Source organism: Strix aluco, chromosome 12 (assembly GCF_031877795.1).
Source record: "Strix aluco isolate bStrAlu1 chromosome 12, bStrAlu1.hap1, whole genome shotgun sequence".
In the NCBI taxonomy this organism is placed as follows: domain Eukaryota; kingdom Metazoa; phylum Chordata; class Aves; order Strigiformes; family Strigidae; genus Strix; species Strix aluco.
The window spans coordinates 4628665-4655917 of record NC_133942.1 but is presented as its reverse complement, the minus strand read 5'-3'; the positions used below and the strand labels follow the sequence as shown (position 1 = coordinate 4655917).

General features: G+C 41.7%; 1 protein-coding gene across 1 annotated transcript in view; it reads right to left on the bottom strand.

Moving 5' to 3' along the window:
• The window catches only part of ARIH1 (ariadne RBR E3 ubiquitin protein ligase 1), a 64250-nt gene that overhangs the window by 10734 nt on the left and 26263 nt on the right, over positions 1-27253 (bottom strand). Inside the window, exons 2-9 of the mRNA XM_074836888.1 lie at positions 25792-25859; positions 17067-17211; positions 11665-11757; positions 11224-11279; positions 7397-7463; positions 6138-6244; positions 5595-5637; positions 4437-4508 (exon numbers count right to left, since the gene is read on the bottom strand). Of these exons, the coding sequence (XP_074692989.1) occupies positions 4437-4508; positions 5595-5637; positions 6138-6244; positions 7397-7463; positions 11224-11279; positions 11665-11757; positions 17067-17211; positions 25792-25859 (651 nt within the window). The remainder of the gene's footprint in view (positions 1-4436; positions 4509-5594; positions 5638-6137; positions 6245-7396; positions 7464-11223; positions 11280-11664; positions 11758-17066; positions 17212-25791; positions 25860-27253) is intronic.

The window sequence follows — 27253 nt, the reverse complement described above, 5'->3', positions numbered from 1 at the left end:
AGGCTGCGTGTACATAAAACACCATAAACCTCAGCTGCTGTTTTATGAACAGGAGGCTGACTAGAAACATATTTCATATTTCAGGGCAGGTGAAACAGATTAGTCCTCTCTGGGAACTCCTGGAGGCAACTGGTGTACATCAGCCTCCCAGCCACGTTCACAGTGACACTTTCACCCATAAACCCATGCTATAAAAAAAAAAAAAAAATCCTCAAACACCACAGGGATTTCTAAATGCATTTCAACAAAATCCAAGAACACTGAACTTAATTATGGTTAGCGCAAAATAGTACACCATGACAACACCTAGAGTCATTGAGCAAAGCAGGGTATTTTAAACACTTGCTCATCTGAGAGGAAGAGATGGCACTTTGACATCTTAGGAAAGATGCTGTTCACAGCTCTGGCACGAAACCGCGCTGGTGAGAAATGAAAGAGTAAAGTTCGATGCTGGGGCTCGGGGAGGATCTAGCAGGCTGCCAGAATCTCCACGCGTTAGAACAAATGTAGGACTTCCAGAAAGTACAGAGGGAGCACATGTTCAGACATTAAAAAGTGACCTGAAAAAGAACAGAACTGGGTTTGTGCCATTTTATCTCGCTTAAAGGAGAAAAACGGCCAATAGCTTTTTTGGAGGAAGAAAATCAGGCATTCAAGCCCTGTCTAGCCCAGAAGATAACGAGATGGTGACATGCCAGGAGCCAAAAGCAGTGAGGCAGCGGCATTTTTAGTATCAGATGAACAACTTTCATTAACACCAATTTAACTTCAACAAAAAAACCCCCAAGAGTGCCTTGGGTGAAGATCAGCACCGTTAGCATCTGTTGTTCTTTAGCATTCTAAGATGCAGAAAGATTAACATCACTGGAAGTCAGGTTTGAAACCAGTTTCCCCTCTCTTTCTTTCAGGATCCTTTCAGACAGTCCTGATACACCTTAAGAGCCCACAATAAATGTACAAATCCAGATTTTCTATATTTCTTACTCCTTTGAATGTCCACTTAACAAAAGTAATGGATCTGTGTCGTTTCTTTATTTCCAACATCTGAAACTTGCCTCGTTTAATTCAAGAAAGGGACTACTTAGGAACGGAGTTTGTACAACAAACTGAAAAAAGAAGAGTGCAAAACATTGGACTGTTCAGCCCTTCTCCACAAGAAGGCTGAGAATTAAAGGCTTGATAAAGAACTTGTATTACTTTATCTTAAATTTAAATTAGTTAAGCTGAACTCATATGTGAGAGTAGCTTAGTTTAAGTAAAAGGCCATCTACTCCAGCACACTCTGCTGCAAAGGCTGTATCTTTTGTATAAGTAGAAAGAATTTAGTACAGGTCTCATAAGTGCAAATAAATGAATGTAAAAAAAAATATATATATATAGGAAACCACAGAACTTGCTACTCAAATCTCATTTTCCATTCGGACCATTCTACATAATTCATCAAAAAACACATCACATCACTCCAGTTTGTGAACAGAAACAAATTCAGCTGGGTTTCACGTTTCTATTCTCTCATACAATTGCCTCATTTTCCTTTCCTATTCTGTCTCCCAGAGCAAGCTGGAACAAATGTATCTCAGTCTCCTGTTGTGAAGGATTACCCAGTTTTCAAGCCCACGTTGCAGGAGGTATGGTATTTTTCCCTTATACCTTCATCTTGTTAAGACAGGAAGTTTTCTTCCCTGAATGGAGACCACATGGGACAGGACTGCAGCTCAGCATCATGCTTGGAGGACTTGAGAAAGCACTTTTGGAAAGCTAGAAACAGCACTGGAGACCACAGTAGCAATTTAATTACTCGGAGCGTTTTTTCCACTGAAAATAGGGAGTTTTGCATCTGATGGTACCTGATCTGATTCCCTTCTATGCTCTTCAAAATGAAGAAATTCGACACAGAATTTAGGCTCTGACTTGCAGTCGCTGAAGCGAACAGCTGTGAAGGCACAAGACATCCCTCCCCAAACACGAGTGCCCTGTTTTCCTGCTAGAAATAGCACAGAGATAAGGGCAGATGTGTGCGCACTCCAGCTGTGCAATCCTTTCCCAGTGTATCGCTACAGCTTCACGCTACAGCAGGAAAAGAGTTTACTTGGTTCCTCTCTGAACAGCAGCAGGACTGTGTCACTGTCAGACAGGCACTTGGGTTTCTCCGTGCCTTTGGCCAAGGGCCAACGGGCAAATCAGACAAGAGGAGGTGGTGGCTGGCAGCCCCACAGCTCTGGGCCGATCCAGTTCTCCGGAGGCCGCAAAGCTCCGATTGCACATGTTCCAGCAGCCAGTGCTGCTCACGCTTCATCATTACAGCAGTGTGAAATTATCACCTTCCACATCTTGCTGCCCACAAGAAGGCAGAGATCATTATGAGGGGTGGGTTACGTTTCCTGCCAACTTTCCCTTCAATTGAATCTAGCGTCAGTTTGGAGAGAGAAGAATTGCAATATTGTCCTTCAGTTAATTCAATTGATATGGATACCATAAGACTCCAGGACAGTTGGCTTGCTCAAGTGTCTGGTGTAATTACCCTGATGTTATTTTTCTTCCTGTTACTGCTGTACAGCTTGGGCTCCAAAGTATTTTCTTGCTGTAGGAGCGTCTCGTATGGTATTAGAGGAAGTAGCTTAGACAGTGATGTTCAAGGACAACGGCTCTTCTGCTGCTGACACCAGACTACAGGAACTAACAGATAAGCTGGGCTGATGCCAGCATGGCTTGGCCATATTCATTTCACCACCTCACCTCTGGATGGGTGTTTCCCACCAAAAAAAAAAAAATAAAGTCTTCTTACTCCAGCCATTCAATACTATTTCTGACATTCTGAGCTATGCTTTAAACATCAGCCCAACCACTAGCATGGCTCCTACCAGCCAAAGTCTAGATCCTGGTTAAAAAAAAAATAATAAATTTATCTCTTCACAACAATTCTGTCTATGCTTAAGTCTTTGGGCAAGCAAGCTGCAGAAGCAGACGTTGTCTCCTTTTCAGACAGGAAAAGTAGCTTCCTATTTCCAGTAGCCAGCATTGGTGGTGGCACTTTATTCATGTTTCATCTACATACACAGGCGTATACCATTTCAGCCTTTTCAATAGGCACAGAATCCAGTAAGGGAAAGCTTAACATTTGATTGTAACAAAACCCAGGAAGGAGAGCTCAGATCCTGGTCTTTAGCAACACATGCCAAAGGAGGGGCGGGTAGAAGATGGGGAACCCAAAGGCCATCGCCAAGATCACACCCCCGAAGGGCAGGAGCAGCTCCTCATCTGCTCCTGAGGGCTTTGTCACAGGCAAAATAGGGCTGCGGCCATTCTGACATCCCAAATATTTGATACCCAAGGCTAAAAGCTGCTTTGCATGTGCTTACACTCAGCTCTTTCCAAGCTATTTGGCTACTCTTCCTCAGGTTTAATATAAGCAATACCTGAAGACCAAGCAAACTTGGAACAAATCTGGTTCAGTTCTGGAGCCACAATGCATCTCTGAACACACCCACCCCAGAGAAAGCCAAGTTCACTTTATTGAGCAACGTTCAGCCTCCAAGCAGGGACCACACAAGCCTCGGCCCACAAATAAGGAAGAAGCAGCTGAGACTGCCCAATTTCAGCCTGATTTTAACTATGCATTTCAGCTTCATGGGTGTTTCTGCTTTCACCATAATGCAACATTCCAGTTCAATGAAAAACACACAGCCAGACCCAGAAAGCAGCAGCCACTGCTGCAAACAATACCATTAACCAGTTACACAACAGAGCTAAGAAAACAAAGCAGCCATTTCCTCACACCCTCCCCACCTTCTTCCACCCTCCTGGCTCAGCAGTCATGAGACCCAGGTCTGCTCCTAACTCCCCCCCATGGCATCTGCTGCTTTTGTTTTCTCACCACCATGCCAACCTTTGTTTTAATTCATCCCAAACTGAACAAATGCTGAAGTTTCAGGCAAAGTTGAGCTAGCTAAAACGAAGACATTTACATAATAAAATCTTAACAGCTGTTCTGCCAGTCTCTATCTGGAATCCTGCCCAGCGGAAATGAACAACTCCTCAAGAGGCCAACCCAGGGGATTTAAAGGCAGATGTAAATTATCACAGCCAAATCAAGCCACGGGTGGTGTTAACATGTTTCACACGCTTGGAGTGAGGCACAGATTTGCTTAGGGAAGTCATCAGTGCCAGACAGGAGCCCAGACTTAAAACCTGAGCTTCCTTTGGGTCCCCAATTAACTCTTTCTTCCAAGAGCCAAATCCACTTAACCCAAAGAACCTCACCTGATTGAAGGCAGTAACACCTATTTGCTCTTCAAACAAGAGTACTTCAGTGTACTGTGGATTTTAAGGCTTGCTCTTAACTAATGACATGCAACAGAAAAATAATCCTAGTACAGAGAAATTGGGCTTTCTTTTTCATCTGATAAGTCTATATAAAATATGAGAAAAACCCTCACCTTTGTGTTTGCTGCAATCCAATTAGAAGTTTCACTGTCATCATCACACTTTTTAATCCATTTCTTTAACCACTGTTAGAAAAATGAAGAAACAAGTTATATTTAAATAGAGGAATTGTAAATGTTCCCAAGACAGCTGCTTACATTAAGGTAAGATATACACAACCTCACAGGAATATGGGGGGGGTGTTGGTGTTGGAAAGCAGTGCAAACAACAACTAATTTAAGTTGCAGACATTTCCTGCAGCACCAACCTGATCCAGTAAGCACAATCACTCAGCACAAACACTTCAGCAATGAGTTTGCAGTTCTTAAGTTCTTAGTTCAATCAACATAAACTTCACATGGGACTCCCAAATAATATGGACATTGTAACAGTGATGTGCCAAAACTGCAGTCAGACCCTCTGTGATGCCCAGCTTTACGTCAAGCCAAGTTTTTCCTTAGGCTTGCAATGGCTTTATCAAATGAATGCAAGTAACAAAAGCAAAAGCTTGTTTCCACCTGTTAGATAATAAACTGACCACATCTAGCCTGGAAAGATCAGCTAAACCATGCTAAACCTTCAGTGAGGTTTCCCTCCCCTCTCCCCAAGGAAGTTTTTTTTTTGCATTTATCACTAGGAACACAGACTGCTCTGTCCCCAAGGCGTGAAACATAGCTGTCCCCGAGTTCTGCACAGGCCACAGGACCCCAGGCTTCATTACAGCATTCAACAGCTCCATGAACAGTTCTAGAGTTTGCTGCACAGCAGCAGGTCCCAGGACCAAATTAATTCCTTCAGTACGACAAATCACAAGCCCGACGAAGCACCGAACACCTACAGAAACGCCTAGTACAGGAATGCTTGTCAAGTGAAGCATTCGCTCCTGAAGCACCTTCATTCCTCTTCAGAGGGTCACAGCTGTAACAGCCTCCTCCAGGCATTTCGCCATCTGGCTGAGGCACTGTTCCTTCACAAGTCCAACTTTGAGGCATCCTGAAGGCATCCAGCGCTATTTCACCGATTCTTCTCACGTTATCATCTAAACAGGTGAACTACTATGCTTCTTGATGTGAACAGCCTCAAAGCTTGTGCTTCATTTCTAAGTCTTGCACATAAATTGACTTTAAACTTTTTCAGGTCATGCATTTAGAAAACAACTTTGACGAGCTCACCTTGCATTTAACAGGATCATGCCAGTTCTCACCACAGTTAAAGCTGTAAGTAAAAGAAAGGGGAAAATAATCAAATAGGGCAGATGATTATACTTTTCTTTAACTAGGTTAACACCTGGAATTTTTCTTCTGGGTCGTTCTGCTGAAAGACCAAAGCCAGTCCTAAGGAAAAAATTATACATGTCAAGAACCCCTCCAAGGCTCAAAGCCCCACATGGCCCTTTCAGAGCGGTATCTCTCTCCATATGTTTTGATTCTCTACAGTGCCTGCAGTCAAGAACCTCACCTAATCTGAAACCACTCAATTGAAGGTCATCTTGGTGAAAGCTGCATCTGCCTCCATGTCAAAGGAAGGGCAAGACAGAGAGAGCAACAACTACATAGTAATGGGCTTTGCAACCAGCTTCCCACTTGAAGCCTACCCCACGCTTCTCCCAACATCTAAACCACATCCCAATATAAAGACTTACACAATACGTACTAAAGACTCTTAAGGTAGTAAGTAAAAAGCAGTATCAGCGTCTTTTACTTGATAGTTCTTACCAAAACTGACGTCCACATTTGCAGCGAACAGGTTTAGCATCAGGATATTGGACTTTAACAACGTGGTGGCAATCTGGGGCAGGACACCATTTTAACAGTCGATTACACTAAGAAATAAAGCAAAAAAACCAACATACTAGAAAAAGGATGTTGCACAAGGATGCTACCTGCCCTTCATCCCTTTTTTATCCTTTCAACCATGACCTTCAGTCACACTCCTTCCTGTCTTACCAGTCCTCTGCAGTAAGAGCGCTCTCTCCTCAATCTAAGCATTTACTTTCTTTCTACTGAAAGAAAGCAGGAATATGATAAAGTCAACTCTTCACTGTCAAATAGCCTCTTCTGAAAAATGAGGAGCATAAATACTTCTGCTGACCTCATAGCTCACCCAGAGAAAATACGGAAAAAAGCATGTCAAGTTGTTCGCAGCTCCCACCTGTGTTCCACCACTGCAACAGTCTTTCTGAAAATGCTTTACAAACGCCACACTGTTGCTTTTTACAAGCACCACTTTCTAACGCTCCTTGAACACCACCTCATCACCTGTTCCTGCTGTACTGCAGCCAGATACGGGTCTGCATTGCTACTTTTGTCAGTCTTTCAGTCCGCAACACATGCTTAGCTCCAGCGTTGCATTTAAAAAGAAAAAAAAAAAAAAAACAAAAAACCCAACCAACCTGCTGCATACATCACTTCAAACAAGGACTGAAAACTTGACCCCAGTTAACAATATACATACTGGGCTCTGCAGTGAATCTGAACACATACAACTGGGAAATTGGGACAGCAGAAAAATCTTCCAAAGCACCTTTCTCCAAGTTTATTTCAATTTTAAAGTTGCAGAGTTGTTAGTATTTTGCAGCTTTACTTCAAATGGCAAATGTTTAAGGCATGTTCTTGTTTACAAGACTTCCTGGTTTTCAATCTGAAGTATCTCAGGTAACAGTCAAGAACTATATATATTAAGTGCTCCTCAGAACCTATATATTGAACAGCTCTTGCATTCTCTTTACCTACAACTGCTTGCTCTATCTCTAGGTTTTTTGTTCTGCAGATTTTTATTACTATTTTCCTACAACTATACCTGTAGCTAAAAGGGCTATAAAAAAACCCCTTCAAACTTGTAGTCACACTTGATTAGAGACTAAGTGAAAAACCCTGCTCTACAGTTATAAACAAGCCTCACTTCCCTGGTTTGGTTTTGTCTCACGTATGTACCAATGTAGAAGCCATTAAAAATTTCTAATAAAAAAACTCACCTCTACAAAACTATTGGTTATTAAATGCTGGTACTTTAATTTAACCTTGGAATCTGTGATCAGACGCCTGTGAAAAGGGAAGATACACAGAAAAGTTATTGTAGTAGAAAAATCTTTTTTTCCATACATAGCCAGTAAGTTAAGATAGACAGTTTCGATTGCTCCTTCTACACTTACAGATACTTTTTCTTACTTACTTGTTCTCCATTTATTTGTTAGATCATTTATTATATAACAAAAACTACAAATATAGTATTTAACTTCTAATATTAGCTTCAGAATTATACAGAAAGCTCATGTAGTTCAAAAGAACTGAACCTCCGGGCGTGGGGATTTTTATTTAAAAACCCTTTCCTGAAGAGTCCAACAAATAAAGCAAACAATTTCATCAGTTAATTTACATTAAACACGCACATTTTGTAGTAAATCCTTTTAAAAAACTCCAGAACAACTGTTGTGCAGTTTATAACTTTGGTAGACCTCTTTCAGTTATGGCTGAAGTGTCTTCTGCATATATAAAAATACAAATCTGGACTATAAATCTGCACTTTGAGGTATTTCTGTTTTAAATCATTCCACGAAATAGCTTTATACAGGCCATATCATGTATAAATATTGAAATTAATAGATTATCCATTTCAGGGTGCAGCCAAAATCAGGTGTACTCCTGCACATTATCATGCCAACATTCATTAAAGACCAGCGCATGTGACGATGCGATGTTGCGTAAACTCTAGCCCTCAGCAGTCTGGGGAGCTCCTCACCAAAGGACGTGCTAGTTATTACATAAACATAGCACGTGGCAGTCAAATTCCCAGTGCTAAAATGAAACAAATCAGCTGACAAAGCATCTCATCAGGCCCATGTCCATGGCAAGCCTGCGATTTTGGAGTGAAACTTACTGAAGAATGAAAAAACAATTTGAATTTATAATTTGAATTATAAATTTCACTTTGTTACTCCATACCTAGGCTTCTAGACATAATAAATATCACTTGAAAAATTTATTGTATTATAGGTATATATCAGGAACTGGAATTTAAATGAAGAGTAATGCCATAACTAACCAGAGCACACTGAACATGCAATCCACTGTCTTTTGCTTACCACACTGCCTCTAATCACTCCGTTAGCAACCTCGCCTGCTCTAGATTTGACAGCACTTCCACAGCACCACTCAGGTCAGGACCTTCAAAAACTTTGCTCTGAATGTTACTGGGTTTTGACAAACAATAAATGAAACTAGACCAATTAAGAGATGAAACCCATTCCCAGGGCCCATAAACCATACTTTCCTCTGTGAGCCAAGCTATAAAAGAAGCAACCACACCGAAGAAGCCAAGTTGGAAAGGCAAACTGCTTGCAAAAAAACCTTAACCCTTGATCTCTTCTGGCAGCTCAGTTCAGAAATACACAATCTCCAAAATCCATCCAAAGATGTCAGCAATCCTTTATCAGACCACAAATTTTACACTTCTGTTCCATTTTGATATTGCAAACTCCTCAAAGACACCAATCGGTGGAATCAGCAAAATCCACATGATGTGAGAGGTCAAACGCCCTCCCACAGGAATTACTCCAAGACCATAGCACGTTCTGACATGATGCAGCAGCAGTGGTATTTGCAATTATGCAAAGGAAGATTAAAAATGAGACAGCACTCCATGAGAGTTCCATACAGGAACCCAAAATCCATCCATTCCCACCGAGTGGGTTGATTTTGAGAGGTTACTACCAGACTGCTGCACCCATGAGCAGCGGCCATTAGACACGCCAGTGATAAAGGCAGCCTGCCTTGCTTATTAATGAAACCAACAACTTCACATGTAGGTTAAAGCAATTACCAGCAGCATTAGCAAGGGTGAACAAGGGATAGAAACAGATTACCTTCAGCCACTTTGAAGGTCTTGAAAGAACTGAAGGGGACCCTCTCTTCAACCTTCCTACTTAAGTAACAAGGAAAATGGACAATAAGGTAGCTAAGTACTCATAAATCCAGGAAAAACATCTGAATTGCTAAATTTGGACTCATATGGAGATAATTCAACTTGGAGACAAACTACCTTGCCGAGGGCAAGTAATAAGAAGGGTGCAAATTAATAACAACCTATGTACTTTGATTTTCTGATGGATAAAGAAACTGATGCCTCTATACATTGCACATTAATCTCAGGTTCCTATACCCTGGAAACCTGGAGCTGGAGACTTTGTAAAAAGAAAAAGACCCAAAAAGAGAGTAATTAAGGACATGGGAGGGGTTGCAGATTCCAGCTGGTCTTACTTACATTTTTATTCATGTCATTTCATAGGATTGCCACAGTTGTCCATTTTTGCTTTTAAAAGAAAGCATTAGGCTTTTGCAAAAAACTGCACCTCCCACTCCCAAACATTCCAGGTATCCCCATAAGATCAGGGAAAGGTGGATTTTTACCTCCACAAAACATTTATAGTTTTATTACACAAAGGAAGCTTGTTCGCTTTACCAGCAAGATGCCATTTTGCTATCATAGACCCCAGACATCTCTGTCATTTCTAGGCAAGGGGGAATCCCACAGCACACGGTAGGAGTTGAAGCCTGCACAGATTCACCCCAGTGTCATGGTTTTCCATGCTATAAAAGCCATGAAGTGAAACAGAGATAGTCAGACCTACCTATCAAACGATAGCAACAGAAGCCACAGCAACAAGAGCCAGCACTGTTCTCCTCTTGTTCCATCCTTTCCTTGCTGCTCTACCACCACAGCCTCCGCTGCTAGTCTACTTTACATGCACTATTTGAACAGCTTCTTTGAACTGTTGCAATCAAGAACACACTCAAGAAATTTCCTGCTAAGAGTGCACACCACCACAAGTTGAGTTCAGACTTCAGTAAACAAAAATCTCAATCAAGACACTCAAGATGTTATGCCAACTTCAGTTCAGCTTCCACCCACTGAACTCCATAAACCGCCCCTCAACAGGGCATGAAAACATTTCAGCTACTTCCACTTCTACCCAGCCTACACTTCATGACTAACATAGAGCCAGTAATGCAGAGGGATATGGGAAATCACCAGTCTGAAAGCAACTGATATAAAAACCAGCAAATTAATATCAAAGAGTGAGTCAGACTTCAGGAAGGAAGGAAAAAGGTAACAGAATAAGCTTCTATTTAGACACTTTTTAGCATGAAAATTAAAATGAACTTAATCAAGGTTCAGAATTATGAAGGATATTACTCATGCAATAGCATCTCCCAATATAAGAGAGAAGGAAGCCCATGGAATTCACTGCTCCACCATGCACAAGCAGTCATCTTACAGCCAGACAACTTAATAAGCAAAGTGACACAGGCTGACATACCAGCTTAATCAAGTCTTATGTTTGAGGGTCAACTGCTTCCTATCAGGAGGCATAAAACACACCCTACATCAGACTGTACACAGGACCTTCCTCTGACTCACATAGTAACCATAGCTATAGGACTTGGTGAACCAGTGGGTTGACCTAGGTAGGAAGTCCCAAATTCCTACATAAATCAAAGGAAACAAAATGCACAAAGCAGTTAAATAGGGTTTGGAAAGACTGCCTGGTGTTTATTCTGCTGTCATCCTGACCAAACTGGTCAAGGAATCTTTCCTCCAAGTACTGTGACATGGGTTTTTCAGAGCTAAACAGGAAGTTAAGAGGCATACTGGTATCCAAATAGACAGTACAAGACCAACCTCTCTGCTGCCTTAAAGCCTCTATGCAGTTTTCTATAAGCCAGTACATCTGAATAGTACATAAGTAACAACAAAATGGAAAAAGAGAGGAAAGCCAAAGAGGTAGCAACTCATCATACTTACATAACTGTATTGTCATCAACTAAGATATCACAGCCATGAGCAGGGCATGAAATGGTCTGAAAAAAACAAAAAGGTCATAAAAGGAACAGTGTTTATCCTGTTTTTGCATCACAAAGAATTCCAAGGCAACAGACTTCACTACAATCCACAGCAAAAATAGTACATTGGCTCTATCATCCCCTCCCAGATGTGCCACTGTGCACAGCACGATTCCTCCCACGCAGAGCAAAGACGCCTGCACTAACTCCACGTAGTTCCCTCCAGCTTCACCCGTGGCAAAGACTGCAGCCCTCGAAGCTCTGGGGTTTGGGTTTTCTTTGTTGTTTCTTTTGCATTTTTTTAAACTTTAGTGGGGAAGAATTCTCCCCTTTCTTCACTTCTCCTCTTCAATACACAGGATTTCCAGAAATAAGTCATGAGATAGGCGAGTTGACATTTTACCTGTCCCATGCCTTCCTCCATTATTTTGGTAGTTAAATATTCACTCCAGCACTGCATACAGAACTTGTGTCCACACTCTAGGCCAGTAAAGTACTGCAACAACAAAGAACAAGACATTGGATCATTTTATCATATGGATTCACTCGATCATTTAGCCCTTCTTGGTGCTGTGCAGTTTATCTCATCGCTCATCCCCCACACCAAACTCGAGACGCTACTATTTATTTTGCATCATCACCAGTACAGAACATTGCCAATGCAGCTTTAGTCATGCTTTCAAAGCCAGACTTTAATCCCCAACCCTAGCAGCAAGGAAAGGTGTGGCTGACATTTCCATCCTGCCTGCTCATTTAAAATGATCCTTGTTTTAGGAGTAATATACAGAGCATAGCATGGCTCCCCTCTGTTTTACTCTTGCAAATGAGTAAAATAAATGCAACACCACCAAACAGGTCACAGTTATAAGATGATATAGAGTCTTCTTTCCTCCTGTTTTTCCACTTGGCTTGCTACCACGTGTGGGTGCTGCCCAGAAGTCCCAGAATATGCACACCAGCTATGCACAGGCACTAATTTAGCTCCCTCTTGTATAGGAAACAGTAAGTGATCAGCAAGCAGTCTGCGTTACCGGGTGAGCACTAAACCACAGAAATAGAAAGAATTGTGTGCACTTACACTTTTAAGGCATATGCACAGTTTGCCAACTTGCCTGGTAAACTTCTCCCTGAAACCCAGATGCTCATCAGATGAAGACACTAAAGATTCTAATTGGCAGGTGTAAATTACTAAATAAAATTCAATAATGATTAGCTGTTGCAGACAGCAACAAGGACAACTTCATCTGTGTATGCATCATCTACACAGAGTACGTCAAGATACCATCTGGGACTGAATGGTTACACAAGGGGTGGAGAAGCAAACACTGCTGAGGAAAGACTGAAATTAAGTTACTTTTCTCAGGTCATCTTAAAGTTATTTTATATCCAGAGCCAGGGGCAAGGACAAACTATATTTAAAACAGTTCACTCATACCACTGTGCAGATTACTATTTGATGGTTCTGCTTTTCAGACCATCTTACGCTCAGACAATAAGATAAAAGAAGAGCTCCACCCTCAGATACCATCAACTTGTATGAAATTCCACAAATTAAAGAAACCTGGTATCCTCTGCAGAACAGCCCAAAACAGCAGCAGATGCTGTTAATTAAGAAAAGGAGGGAGTCCATTTCAAGAAAACAATGTTCTTCCAAACTGTCTCCTCAAGACTCAAGATTACAACCATTTTGCTCATCCGACACAGATGTATTAGCTAGGTTACACTCATTTTTCAATGCTACAGCACTGGGATTGCACAGGGAAGGTGGTTTTTTAGCATGTTCTTCCCACGGCCTCACCATTTTGTGATTCACGCTCGTCTGGCACTCCTGCCGTCAACGAGGGCACAGGTTTGAAACTGAGGCTTGGAAATGCACTGTGATGTTGCAGCCAGTGAGCTCAACTGTCTGCCATTCCCACAGCCCTGCCAGAGCACTTACCACCACCAGCAGCAAGATGGGTTAAATCTGACCTGACCAGTCAAGAAAGAAGCAAGCTGAGCATCTCACTTCATTTCAGGTAAAAACAGAGATACCCACCCAAACCTTTCGTTGTTTTGGAACAAAACAAAAAACAAAACAAAAAAAATCAGAGTGGTGTGTCCTGTCAGCACCATGGCTCAAGGAGATAGGAAGCTGACAGCTATGAGGTGCCCAGGTACACCTTCCAAAAAAATACCTTCCGATTTTTGAACCATTACTGGGCCAGCTAACAAGGTACCTCCACAGATGCTACTGTGGCTGAGTGACATTCCCTGGAGATGCAGGGTTATGATACAAAAGCCCCAACATCTGTAACTTTCAGGATGCCAAAAAGCACACAGCCTGAAGACAGCACTGACTTTTCCCAGAATTATGGCTCCTCCACATGTGACGGGAAGGAAGCATGGACAAGGAGATCATCCCTTAACAAACCTAAATACTCCTGCAGCAAGAACACACAGGGAAGCACTGTAGAACATAGGTAAGCACATCTTCATTTAAGACCCACTTCACTTATTTCAGGCAGTGAAAAGATTTGCTAAATGCCCACGTAGAAGACAGCCACCACGCTTCCTCCCAGGCTGCAAAGAATTCAGAGCATCTTTCAACTCATTTCTTTACTTTGAGGGAGTTCCCAATTATTTTTGGCTAAGCTGACAGCAGATGTCAAGGGAGCAGGCAAAAAGGTCGACATAAAACCATCAAGTGCAACGGGTAAGACTTCTGAAACAACACGTTATCACAGGGGACAGCTCTACTTTCACCCTATCTGTACCCATCACCTACATCTCTGGCAAAGCCAAGTGCTAGCAGCAGCATGCTGCCATTCGATACCTGTCCCTGCTCTTCTGGTAGCATCAAACTGATCAAAGATGGGATCAGCTGCTCCAAGATGTGTTTACCGTGACAGCCTCACTCAGGCCTTCTTTACTTCAGTAATGATGATAGCACCAGCAGACTAAGTCATCTGTGTGTCCTTAGAACAAACACACGGTTTGGACAACAGCAGAGTTCCCCGGACACCCCCACCCTGGCAGCCTTGCTCTCAGATGGGACCTGAAGGGTGAGATGCAAGAGAAGAGGTAGGCAAAGCCATGACCCTCTCGATTCCTGTTGTCACCAGTAAGGGTTTTGCCCGAAATAACTACTGGGACTTGACACTGGTTCATGGGGACACAGAGGGACTAAAATATCTCCCTTAGGTTTTCAAACCAACAGGGTGCAGGCTGCCATGAGAGCATCAAACGTCTCCTTTTGCAGGTGCTTCCCAAAACCTCAAATCACAGTTCTTTGGAGATGACTGAAGAACTATAAAGACTTTGTATTTCCTTTATATGTGCTGTAAAAGGCAGACAAATACCACTTGCAATGACCCCATGAGCAGGTGAATATTGAAGACTCTTACATTCTTATAATAGCTATACATTGTAAAATTTAACAGGCACGACTCCAAACTCTCAGCTTTCCATAGGCTGAAAGGGGTTCTCAGAAAAGAAAATACAGCTTTTTCCGGGGGGAAAAAAAAAAAGCTGACCATTGCAAGAGGATTTAAAAGCTGAGATTTTAGGTTAGGTATTGAACATAACTTATTCTAGAATTTATAATTCACATTGACCAAAACAGCTTCAAAACAGATTTCAAACCAGATGGCTTACGGTCACTTTAGACAGAGACACTACAGCCTTTTACAGAATAAGTAATAATTATTAGTTTTCCTATATGCTCCAACTCTTATGTATGACAAAGAAACAAAGGTTTCCCTCTGCTGTCTCCTGACTTAATCAACACCAACAGTATAGGGACACCCCTGCTCACCTGCAACATCCGACTGCTCCAGCTAAGAAACTGCTCTTCTAACAACAGGGCCACTACTATTTTTAATGTGCTATTCAAACTACAAAACCAGGAAGTATTAGTGTGCTTTGTGCAGATCTTTCCAGTAGTCAGAAAGCTACTTCCCAGGCAGCAGATGTCATTTCCCCCCCCCAGAAGCCAGAGGAAAGGCCTGTCAGTTGTGAGCACTGGGCATATTGTTACCACCCAGCACAGCAACTACATTAAAAAGGGAAGAATAATATATTAAAAACATGAAATCTAAATTTGAAGTTTCCAAGAGGAGCTTTTCTGGAGATGGACATTAAGATGCTAAAGATGTCTCCTCCCATTTTTCCCCCCCTCAATCCTTCTCCTGTTTTCATTAAAAATGTTGCATAGCCTAAAATCAAAATTATTTCCTTACTACCTAAACATGGAAAGTTGTGGTGATTAAACAACAGGATTTTATCATAAGGTAGAGGGCCAAACAAATTTCTCAAGCTTGTCTTTCTTTTCAAGGCACCTCTTAACACAAAGCAAGCAACAATTCTCCTTTGCAGTTATTCTCTAAAAAGGAAGTCAGTGCACACAAGGCTTAAAAGGAGATGCACGAAGTCTTGTGGTTACTGGCTCATGAGCAATAGCGATATTAACACTGAGAATCTCAGCAGCCTGAAACTGGGCTTTGCTCTGCTCCGCCTGCTCCAAAGCAAGGCAAAGGCTTGCAGCCAGAATACACCAGCAAGAGTACTTTATTCAGGGCTACTCAAACCCCAAAGCTCATAATGGTTTCCATTCTTGCTGAAAAGGAGGCTCATAAAACACACCCAGAGCAAGAGCGGAAGCCTTACGTAAGGGCTGCTCTGCTCCTTAAAGGTCAGGCAGACATTACAGCGTTTTGGAGGGTCAGGACAGCTCCATCAGGAACGGCAGGTTCCAATCAAGGAAGAGTTCCTCACGTATGTCAGCACCCTGCCTTTTGGCAAAGCCACGGATTAACTTTCATATTTGAGCTTTTCCGCTAATCTCATTCTCTTCCAGGATCCCCCACCTTTATGTCCTGCCCCTGCAAAGTCACAGCAAACTTGTCCAAAACACAGCAGAAGCCTGGATCTCTGATCAATGTCTGGGAAAGTTTAGTATTTGTCAATAGCTACAAAAAAAAAGAAGCACCATCACCAATCTTACCACAAAACCAATTTTAAAAAAAGACTAATTTAGAGCCCCAGCAAGCAATTTACCTAATCGTCTCCAATTAAGAAGGTATCGCAGAAACGTTATAAAGATCCAAAGATATCCACATTGGTTGTGTTCTCCGAACAGCACAACTTCTACTTCTAACTCCTACTCAGTTTTATTCTAGGCTTTCTAGCTTGACTACTTTGCATCATTATTTACTACTTTTATAAGCTATTTCCGGTCTTGTCATTCTATTTAAGTAAATCCCTTTGGTCGTCATGCTTTCCACATATTTCTTCTTTCATGTACCATTTATATGTATGTCTAAATTGGTATCTGACCTTTGTAAAAAATCACTTAATCTCCTGCTTGCTTTCTTCTGAAGAACTTTACTCTTCGGCTGCCCAGACCCCAGCACCCTCAAAGGTTTTTGCAGAAGGGATAATAAGTTTCATTTGAAATGCAATCCCATTTTGGGGAAACTAATACTGTCTGAGGTTTGTTTAAGGAAAATAAGTTTGTCAAACCACACAGTAAGAATTAAAGAGAACACAAAGCACTACATAACTCCGTGGTCCCCACTGCATTACTTGGATCAGCTGCAGCACTCACAACATAAGGTTAATTGCATTAAGAAACACTGGGTTTTAGTGTATATAGTACAGATTAGAAGATTCAATGAAAAAAGTGAAATCTCAGCTTCATTTCAAAGGCTTTTTAAAAATACTCTTGGAGAAATCCTTACAGACTTTTGCCCAAAAATGTTAAGTTTCAGACAGCAAAATCTGGGGAGTTACTGGTCAGATACCACCTGGTTGCCAGGTACTCACCGAGTTTGGGTAGTTCAGATAGCAGATCTGACAAGGCATATCCTGGGCCGACGACCTTGTGTTCATCTGGCGCGTTCGAGACTTTTTACTTGGATTAATTACGTGACACTCTGCAAAGAGCTTCTCCAAGTTGCCATCGAAGTACCTGCGTAACACATACAAGAGAATGAAAAATTTACCTACCTTCCCCATTAGTCTTTTTTCGAATTTTATTTGGGAGTTAAATGTACAAAGTCGGTTTTAATATTTCAACACACTCACACACCCACTACTTTTAATAAACTCTCCATTAATAGAACACAACACAGCCCTGACCAGAGAGGTGGATATTAATCAACGACATCCCTTCAGAGATTCTGGCTTGAATTGGACACTCTTGAAAATTCAGGTACCTTCAATTCTTCAGCTGCATTTCAAGTAATCCATGATACTCCACAGTGATTGCTTTGCATTAAAACTCCAGGACAGGAAACTAGAGCAAGAGTATCCTACTTCACATCAGGACACCTTCCTAAAGCACAGGTTTGATGGCCCCAAGTTCAATCAAATTCTCTTTTCAGCATAAGCCTTGCATTTTTTCCTAATATTCTAATCACTAAAGCGTTAAAGGGGAGGCAGGAAGCAGCAATCAGTCACAGTTTGTGATTCAACAGGTCCCTAGTTCCTGTACTTGGTGTTTTCCTCCATGTACTCAGTCTACACTGTGTGCCCCAAAGAGGTCTTGACTTCAGTTTTGGCACTTCCTTCTCTGATCTAAGAAGAAATGCGTCAGTAGAGTCAGACACCTGGTTCAGCTGATCAAACACTTATGCATGGTCACCGATCTCCAACTAAGGCAACTGCAGGACTGCCTTTCACACACTTCAGTCAACTCCAGAGTTTGGGAACGGCTGCTAGGTCTGGACTGTGATCTCCAGCTAGGCTAGTCTCCAATTTCACACTAAATACCTTGTCCATGTCCAAAGCCTGCGCAGTCCGTATCTCAGGCCAAAATCCTAGCCATTTGAGTACCTTTTGTCTCCAGCTGACCTATTTTAAAAAACCTCCTAAGAAAATACAATTCCAAATATTAGGTATCTCATGGAAAGGAGGATGCAGAATTTGTTGGGGGGAGACGAAAGAACATTTTCTTTCTATTTCCTATTCCCTTAAGGAAAATAAATACTGGTTTGGTTTACAGGCTTACAGAAAGCTTTTTAACTTGGTGAGGAGGACTAGATTTGAAAGAATCAGTAGTAGGCAGGTCAGCCTCTTCCCAGTATCAAGACACCACATACCTTTCTCCACCCTGCAGCAGCTGCAAAGAACTAATCAAATCTGATCCTTAACCAGCTAACCTTACCTGCGCATACATCCCCCATTCAAATCCAGTAAACAAGTCATTCCCTCCCATCATCATTATCAAGTTAAATCCAAATAAGGTGGCACCTATCTAGGACCGCCCCCCCATGACTACAGGCAGACAACTGTAGTCCCCGTAGCTAAGCACACAGGCAAGACTTCAGTTAAAAGAGTCTTTACAAGGCACATATCTAAACTCATCACAAACCAGACCAAAAAAAGAATCTGCTGTCTACCAACAGATAGAAGAGAACCAAGGCTTTATGCTGGGGAAAGAAGTTACTAGGTGTGTCTCAAAAATGTGGGACTAGGCCTGGTATACAACACCTGACCAAAATGCCTCTGGCTAGGTCATCTTATCCCACAGTATTCCCAAAAAGTTCCAAATCCAGAGCAACTCTCTTGCAGCACCACCTACCAACAAGGCTTTACTTACAATTAAAAAGGGTTAATCTCACTGCTGGTTCATATGTTTCTTGATGCAGTTCACACACTTTAGATGTTAATTTTCAAGACGCTGAATTTTGAATGTAGTGGCGAATTCTGGCATCGCAGCACACACGAGGCTTTGCCACTGTTCTTCAATGTTAGCTCAGGGATTTAACTCAACCAAGTTTTGTTTGCCTTCAGGATTACTTATATCTAGAAAATTTTAGCAAGTGAATTCAGTGCGGTCCCATTATAGGCAGTATTTGTTTATTAAAGAGTCATGGATAAATATTAACTCCACAAAAGGTCTCCAGCCTTCCAACTGTTCTTACATGCAGCATGATCAGTGTAAGACATCCTCCATTTGAGAAGAGCAGACAAACAGTTGGGTGTGATGTTTGCAAAGAAAATAGTTTTGAAGACAAATGCTATGATGCAACTTTAATACTGGCATTTGTGGTCAGCTAAATGCTTATGGAAATACCAGAGACGGTTGTAATGGTGGGCTCTTTAAGGGTGCATATCCACATCAGAAACTTGACTTTACACTTACAACAGGCAGTTCTATTTTTACAAAATCTCTGCAAAAGCTACTCTTCTGAGCCATGACACCCACTGCCCTACGCCAAGATACACGGACAGAAAGTCACTAACAACTGCTTTTCACCTGGAATTACCAATTCCCTCTAAATATCAATGAGTAACTAATTCAGAACAACCATTTCCTTTGAGGCTTTCAGTAGGGTCCCAGTAACAGATAGAAAATAAGTGATTTGACATAGTCTGTTTCTCAGGGCTAAAGGCTAGTGATAAAGGAAACTCAAGCAGGATGCACAGATCAGTGTCTTTAGCCAATTTAAACATTTCTAAAGCACTGTTACCTGCAAAGCATGCAGGTGCTTGTATTTTGGTAAAACAGCCACAGCCCATATCAAATAATTTCTGTGTTAAGTGCCTGGTCTCTCCTACACTTCCATAGGCGAAGCAAATGAGGCAGCTGAGAAACTCAGCCAGGGCCATGCAAAAACATAAATCTAAGAAAAAAGGCTGAATTTTACCTTTTTAACTCTGCTGCGCTCTTAATTCTTACAATATTCACTCTGCTCTTTGGGATTACCACTTGTGAATGTCACCAGTGTTAAGGAGAAAAAGGGCACTGGGTACTCCTCCTTCCCCATGATGTTTTCTTTTAATACATTTGCTTGCTTTGCTGTGCCAGGGTGCACCAGTGCACCAAGCAAGTAATTTCCACAACTATTTGCACCTATGTGTCTCACTCAAAATCATGCTGTCACTGGGCAATAATAAGAACTCTACAAAATGCAGAAGAAAACCTAGGTCTCCCCAAAAATACAGAGTTCCAATGGATACTCCAGAGTAAAGTCCAACACCCCTCTAACTACCACTCCTTATGCAAACACACTGAGGGCCCAGTCAAGAAGCCTGTTCCAGTTCCTTCAACTGTTAGGAACAGATCTTAATTCCAATTACCATGCCTTTTTCCACTTGTTCAAGCATCAACACAGACCATCCATTTAAGCAGATCTCCCTTTGCCCTTCCCATGTCCTTTGGTCGAAGGATTCACAGGCAGGAGCTGTAACAACCTCTCAACAAAGCAGGTAGGTTTCTCACATGACATTTCTCTACTTCCCTGTCCCAGCAAACCTTCTCAATCACTGGCTTTCACTTCCATTCATCCTCCTTGAACCCAAGGAGGCCAAAACAAATGCAATCTCAGTTAAGGTTTCACCGTGATCTCACATGATTTCACCTGTATTTCTCCTGCAGATCTCATCTAATGCATACCAAACAATGATGTCTACCTTTCTCCGGAGCTCTGTCATGTTAGCAGCTCCATTTTACTCTCTACTAGAAATCCCATATTCTTTTCCATCTCTGTGTTGGGGAGACCTATCGTGACACTTTGTACGACTTTCACTGCTAGGATCTTCCCAGCTGTCTGGTTTTTTTCCCAGTATGACAGCTGGATCCTCCTCCAAACCAAATGCCTCCAAACAGATTTGTGCCAAGTCATTCATTAACACTAACAAACATTCATCACAAAATTAACTGATAAGGGACTTACTAACAGGTTCCATCTAGTCTCCTACTTCCCTCTTGAGCAAATTAACTCTACACACACCATACTAAGAGCTGAACCCAATGTATGCCCCATATTTTACATAATATATAGTTGCATGCTATCATCTCTGCTGTGAAACATGGGACAAGTCCTTTAATCCCCTCCTCCTTCACAACTCCAGGATTTTTGATTTTTCTCAAATTGAAAGGGTTGCTTCTTGGCAGCTCGGTCCTTAGTTTCATCTGAGGAAGGAGCACAGCACCTTTAACAGCCTTTTCAATCCCCTGGCCTCTTCTCCCTTTGCAATGAGGTATTCAGTAACTCTAGCACTTCTGATACTTGAGAAATGTTATGGTCCAACCAACCAACATCAGGCTCTTTGCTGACTGTAGCTGACTTCATCAACTGGTTCTATTAGTTTTTGAAAATTCATTCTCTTCATCACAAAGCTGTTTTCTCTGCTACTTTAAAATGAATAGACATACCAGTGAATTGTTTTCAAGTTTTTCTATAATTTTTCCACTGCTTACCAAGTCCATAATAGTATCAAGCCTTTTTGGCAGAGGGATCAAGCTGTCAGCTTCTTTTATTTCTACAAAATTTCCTCCTGCTATTGGTAACTGCCTAATCACAATTTTCTAGACATAATAAAATCCTATCCAAGGGAGTATCAAAGATAAAAAGCCTTTTCACTCAAAGAAAATGCTTCTAGCACACACTTTGGGATATTTACCTCAGTGATACATTGTGAACATCAGAGAATCAGTATACTCGCAGTAAAAGATATCTTCATACCAAAACGCCTGCCATACACAATTTTTCACCTGTTCAGCCTCTACTGAATAGTGTGAAGTACTTATTTGCCCAAAGGAAAGCAGACGGCCAGGTACCTACAGAGAAGAGTCAAACCCTGAATGCAAGGGGAAGAGGCAATCTGGGCTAGCAGCCAAGCCACCAGGGCCATCCTGGCATCTGTCCTCTGCTCAAAGGGAACAGAGACATGCGGCCACCAAGATAAGCACCGATGAGGGACTGCAAAACCTATGTCTGTACCTCCAGGGATTAAGTCAGGCCTTTGACTACACCTTGAAACACTTTTTTTTTTTTAAAAAAAAGAGACCAGGGGAAGGCACATAAAGCAGGAGAGTTGCATTTTAGTCTCTTCATCATGAGGAGGTTCATCCCCAAAATTCCCCTCAGGAGTGATGGACGCTATCAGCCATAATAAAATTGGAAGGTAATCCAGATAAAGTTATAAGTTAAAGCACTTCCTTCACTTATTTCTGAGGTTACCTGGTCAATCTGCACCTGCTAGTCTCCTGTCTCTATTAACCAAGCTTGTGAGACAGAGGAAAACACAGTATTTAACATCTTTACTCTCTAAAGTATGTGCAGCACATCAAAAGCTGAACTCGAGTACTTCCTCTGCTACCCACTTTCATCCTACAAACAAATCTACCCCAAAACACCAATTTTGCTTTTGGACACGTCAAGTAATTAGTGCTTTACCAGTGGGATAGGCCAGTTTTTCAATTGTGGCTATTACTTCACCGTAAGTGGAATAAATACCTGTAACATATCTGCCCTTTTAATAACACCATGCAATTACTCCATGACAAAGCTGGCACAGACAATAATAACCTGCTTATTAAAAATACACATAACAATACAATAAAGCAATGAAGAGGTTTTCATGTTTCAAAACACTGACATTTTCATCTCACGAGCTCAGACCTCACCACACTCACCAAAAAAGAAGCCATTTCGTTTATCTGCTTTACTACAGGCAAAGTTTGATAAGGCTGCCTGTTACGTCATGCTGACTCATGATGAACTAAGGTAAAATAGACACTGGCTAGGGGTTGTAAACACACACCATTAAGCAACTGAGTTCAAGCTCTGGCTTGGTGTGAAATCAAGCACCGAAAAGTGCACCCAAACATTACATCCTCACAAGCATTAAACCCACTCAGACTGCAGGCAACAACAGGAATTTCCTGGGAAGTCTTGCTAATGATTATTAAAGAGTAAAAGAAGCCAAATTTATACCAGTTCAACTGTTTAAAGTAAGAGTCCCCCAAGAAAAAAAAATAAAAATCTATGTAAGTCTCCAACACTGTTGCAGAACATGGATTCACTTAGTGTAAGTGCTTTTGCTTGGCGCCAGTGAGAAGTGCAATAGCAGCAGTTACCTGCTGGCTCCCCAGCACGAGCAGATGCTCCAGCCCCAGGTGAGGCTCTGCCTGGGTTTAGCCTGCACAGCAATGAGTGCACACCAACAGGCAAGCCAGCACACAAGTTTAGCTATTAGCGAGCTGGAGATTTCAGACACAAGACATTTTTTTTTGGTCAGACATTGAAGACACAGTGAATGGATAGTGTTACTTTAAAGTAAAATGTAAATTTTGGGGGTTTTCCCTTAAAAAAAAATAAAGTAGTGTTTGAGTTTATTTTTCTGCCTGATTAGAGCATGCCTCTCCACGAATGCTTCCCAGAATTTTTCAGCTTATTTATACCAGCACAATGATGCAATAAGATTGGCTGGACACACACAAAGCCAAGCAAGTCTCAAAAGTGATCTCTGTTTCAGAAGAATAACCAAGTCTAAATTTGGGCTTAATCAGCTTGTCATGTTTGTCTAAATGAGACCCACCTCTATTTTAGCAAAAAGATGTGATGTGTAGCTAGCTCATGGCATCATTTCCAGCTCCATCGCTATTCCAAACTGATTGTTTTGCATCCTAACTACTGAAGCGACCACCTGCCTCCCACCTTGCCTTTGCCTATTACCACAGCAATCACAAAAACCTCCTGAACACCATGAGCCAGCTCCCAGCCTCACACTCCTGCTTTAACACAGCTGACTGTCAGCAGAAAGCTGCAAAGGGCTCCGTGGAAGCTATTTGGTGAAGAAGTGACAGAAAGCAGCACCAGCTAGTTGAGAGAAAATGTTTTAGTGTTTTTCTAATACATCAGGACACCAATCAGCACCAAAACCGTGACTAGTGTGCAATAGGTCTTCATAAGCAAGGGTCATGTATTGTATTACTCACAGGGGTAATCCTATAGAATTAAGATAAGTATTTTAATGAATATGTACCAAGAGTAAATATTTACCTGTGGACTTTCTAAATATTTACACGTACTTAAAGTGTTTTGGTTGGAAACTGTAAAAGCCTTAACAATAATACCTCACATACAAGTGGCTGACACTCCCCCCTTTGAAAACACCTACAGTCCCATTTTATTTTTAATTGATGGCAGCCTTAAGAACAAGATTTCAGTGAGAAGGGAAAAAAATCCTATTGAATAAAGGGGTAACATTTCAGTACACTTATGTAGGAGTATCTCAAAGTGAGATGTAGGTAGCCAAGGAGAGTGAGCTTCAGCCTGACCTAAAGAACCAGCACAAGAAACTCAAATACAAAGAAGTGACAGACACACATTATAGAGAAGGAACTAAATCAGAATGCTTAACAGTTGTAGTCAGATTTAAATAGCCTTAATGTGACTATATTTGTAACACAAAGCTTTCATACTTCCAACATTAACTAAGAGGTCAATCTCAGGAAAATAAAGGAAAGGCTAGAAAGCTTTAAAAAATACAGTAACTTCAAAAAAAAAAATCTAGGCCAAACAAAACCTGAGAGATACCTGAGCACTATCACTACCTGAAAACGTTACACAAAGGGGGCTAAAGATGTCCTAAATCCATTATTCCGGGACAGCAGAAATGTTTAAACTCCAAACCTATCTACTAGCTGACTGAGAATCTGTTGCTCTTCCACACTTGCACCCTGCGTGAGAGTACCAAACTGCATGGGCCCAGCACACAGCACCTACAGGCTGTTAAGTGGCATTTATCAATCCAACAGTACTACCAATAATTACTTCTGCTTTTTGCAGACTACAAAGCATCCTATCTTCTCATTCCCTGATCATCAGGCAAAGGAAATGGTAATTGAAAGTGAAACAAACAATCCTACCAGGCCCTGAGTCCTACCCTCACCCCCCACCCACCCATTTCTGTCTCAACACTCCTCAAGACCAGTAAAGACCCTAACAACCAGTAAGTCCCTGTACTGCCATTAGGGCTCCTTCTGGTCCACCCTAATTCTCCTCCCAGCTTCCACAAGTAAACTGAATTCTCCAGCTCCCTCACGCTCTCTTCAACAGCAACACTGGCATTGAAAAGAAACAAGTGCATTAGCACTGTAGCTGGATTTGACCTCCACTGTATATTAATAAACTATAAAAAGTACCTTTACCAGCAACATTCTACAAGAGCTGGGAATCAAAGATGAGAAATAACCATAAAATGCTCTGCTCCAAGGGGGAGGGAGAGGCAAAATTCAAGCCATTGCTTACATACTAAAAAAAAAAAAATCTAGAGCTGCAAAGATGAAGACAACACAGATGCACTTTACCAGCACCCTTTATCAGTCAGGAACAATTTAGTCTCAGCAAGACTAACAAATAAACATGTCAGGAATACGCATGCTAGCATGACATGCAAGAGCAAATAAACCCAAGTCCAAAACAGCTGCCTGATAACAGCAACCTGTTCCTGCTTGCTTTTCCCAGAGCCTGTGAAAATGCTGTGCCTGTATGTGTTCAAACTGGAAGGCACCCCTTCCTCCAACGGGCAGCAAACTTCTAAAACTTCTCTGAAGTCTACTAGGTATTAATGATATTAAAACAAGAAGTCACTCTCAGCTGGCAAGGGCTGCTAAAGGGCGAATATTTAGAGCTTACACAAGAGATTCTCCTGCCACATACCGTGCATTCATCCATTCTCACATTAATCCGGTAATAAACATTTCTTGCAGGTCTGAAGAGAAATTCAACTGCATGCTAAAATGGCTGCTTACCTCTCCATCAGCTTCTCTTTATCCCAGTTGAAATGGCTAAGCAGTATTCGAGTGATAGTCGCTGGATTCTAGAGAAAGAAAAATAATAAATAATGAATTGCTTGACCCAGTTGGTATACTGTTATGAGAACACCAAGGAGAGTTTTGAATAGGCAAATGGAGAAATTGGTGTGTCTGTTAACATAATCTATGCAGACTATACATGTTAACTAACATATACTGGAAAATAGTTCGACTTGACAGAAAAATTAAAAAAGAAAAACCTCTATAAAGCAAAAAGACTACATAAAATGGGAATACGGTCAAAGGCTTAAGGAACAGGTTAGTTACTGCTACCACAAAAGATGCCCATGTGCCAACATCTCCACGTCCAGCACGCTTACACAACGTAAACCCAGGATGTTCGTAAAGTGCAGGAAGGGCTAACTGCCATCCATCCTATCCATTTTTGCCACAAGCTTCCACACTATTTGCAGAACAAGAATATTCCTTGTTTGTCCCAACCCCGACCACCAAAATACCTGGGCTGAAAACTCTCCCAGAAAGTAACCGGCTACCAGTGTAAGATGACAATGTCCTTTGAAATCTCCAGATGTTCCCAGAGCACCCCAAGATACAGAAAATACTATGCAGTTATACAACTATGGAAAGAAATAGCCTAGAAAGGTCAAATAAAACCAGAAATAAAAGCTGGTTTTCACTTGTACACAAGTTTTTCTTCCAACTTAATCTGTATCATCAGCCAAGCTTTGGTCATATGAGAAACATAACAAATCATATGGCTTCTGTTACGCCCCAGAATCATGTTTTAGCTCCCTAAATTCAAACTACCTCAGCTCAGTTCGAGGACCATTTACATGCAGTGGAGACAACAGCGAGCATCCTGAGAGCAGCTAAGTGTACTTTGCCATTTGACACCAAAATGGAAGCTTGCCTTAGGGCAAATTTTCAATGGACACTCTGAAGCTGTTGAAAAGTAGGACATAAACTAGCAATGTGATTTTCTGAGCCCGCAGGCTAGAGCTACAACTTGAAGCTGCCAAAAGCCAGTGCTGCCACCCAAAGCAGCGATCCCACCCCATCCTTACCCTCAGCTGCACACTTGCATGTCCTGCGCTCACCCGTCCATGCTAGTACAGCCATCTTATGCTGCAATGCTGCGAATTACCGGCTTGGAAATGGATATTTTCTCTTCTTTTCCTTTAAGTTGTTTTTTCACTGAATCGGTTCCCCAATCTGATTGCCTGACCACACAAACAGCTGCATTAGCACAAGGGAGAGGGCAGGAGGGGACAAGCAGTGCAGCATCTTTCAGCAGCAACACCAACAAAACATTCACTGAAATAAAGCCCTAGGGTCAAAATCTAAGTACAAAGAACCAGTCTTGTGGTTTATACTATAAAAAGTGACACTCCTCTCCCTCTGCAGTGTGTTCTTACTCTTATTAATGCCAGCACAGCTT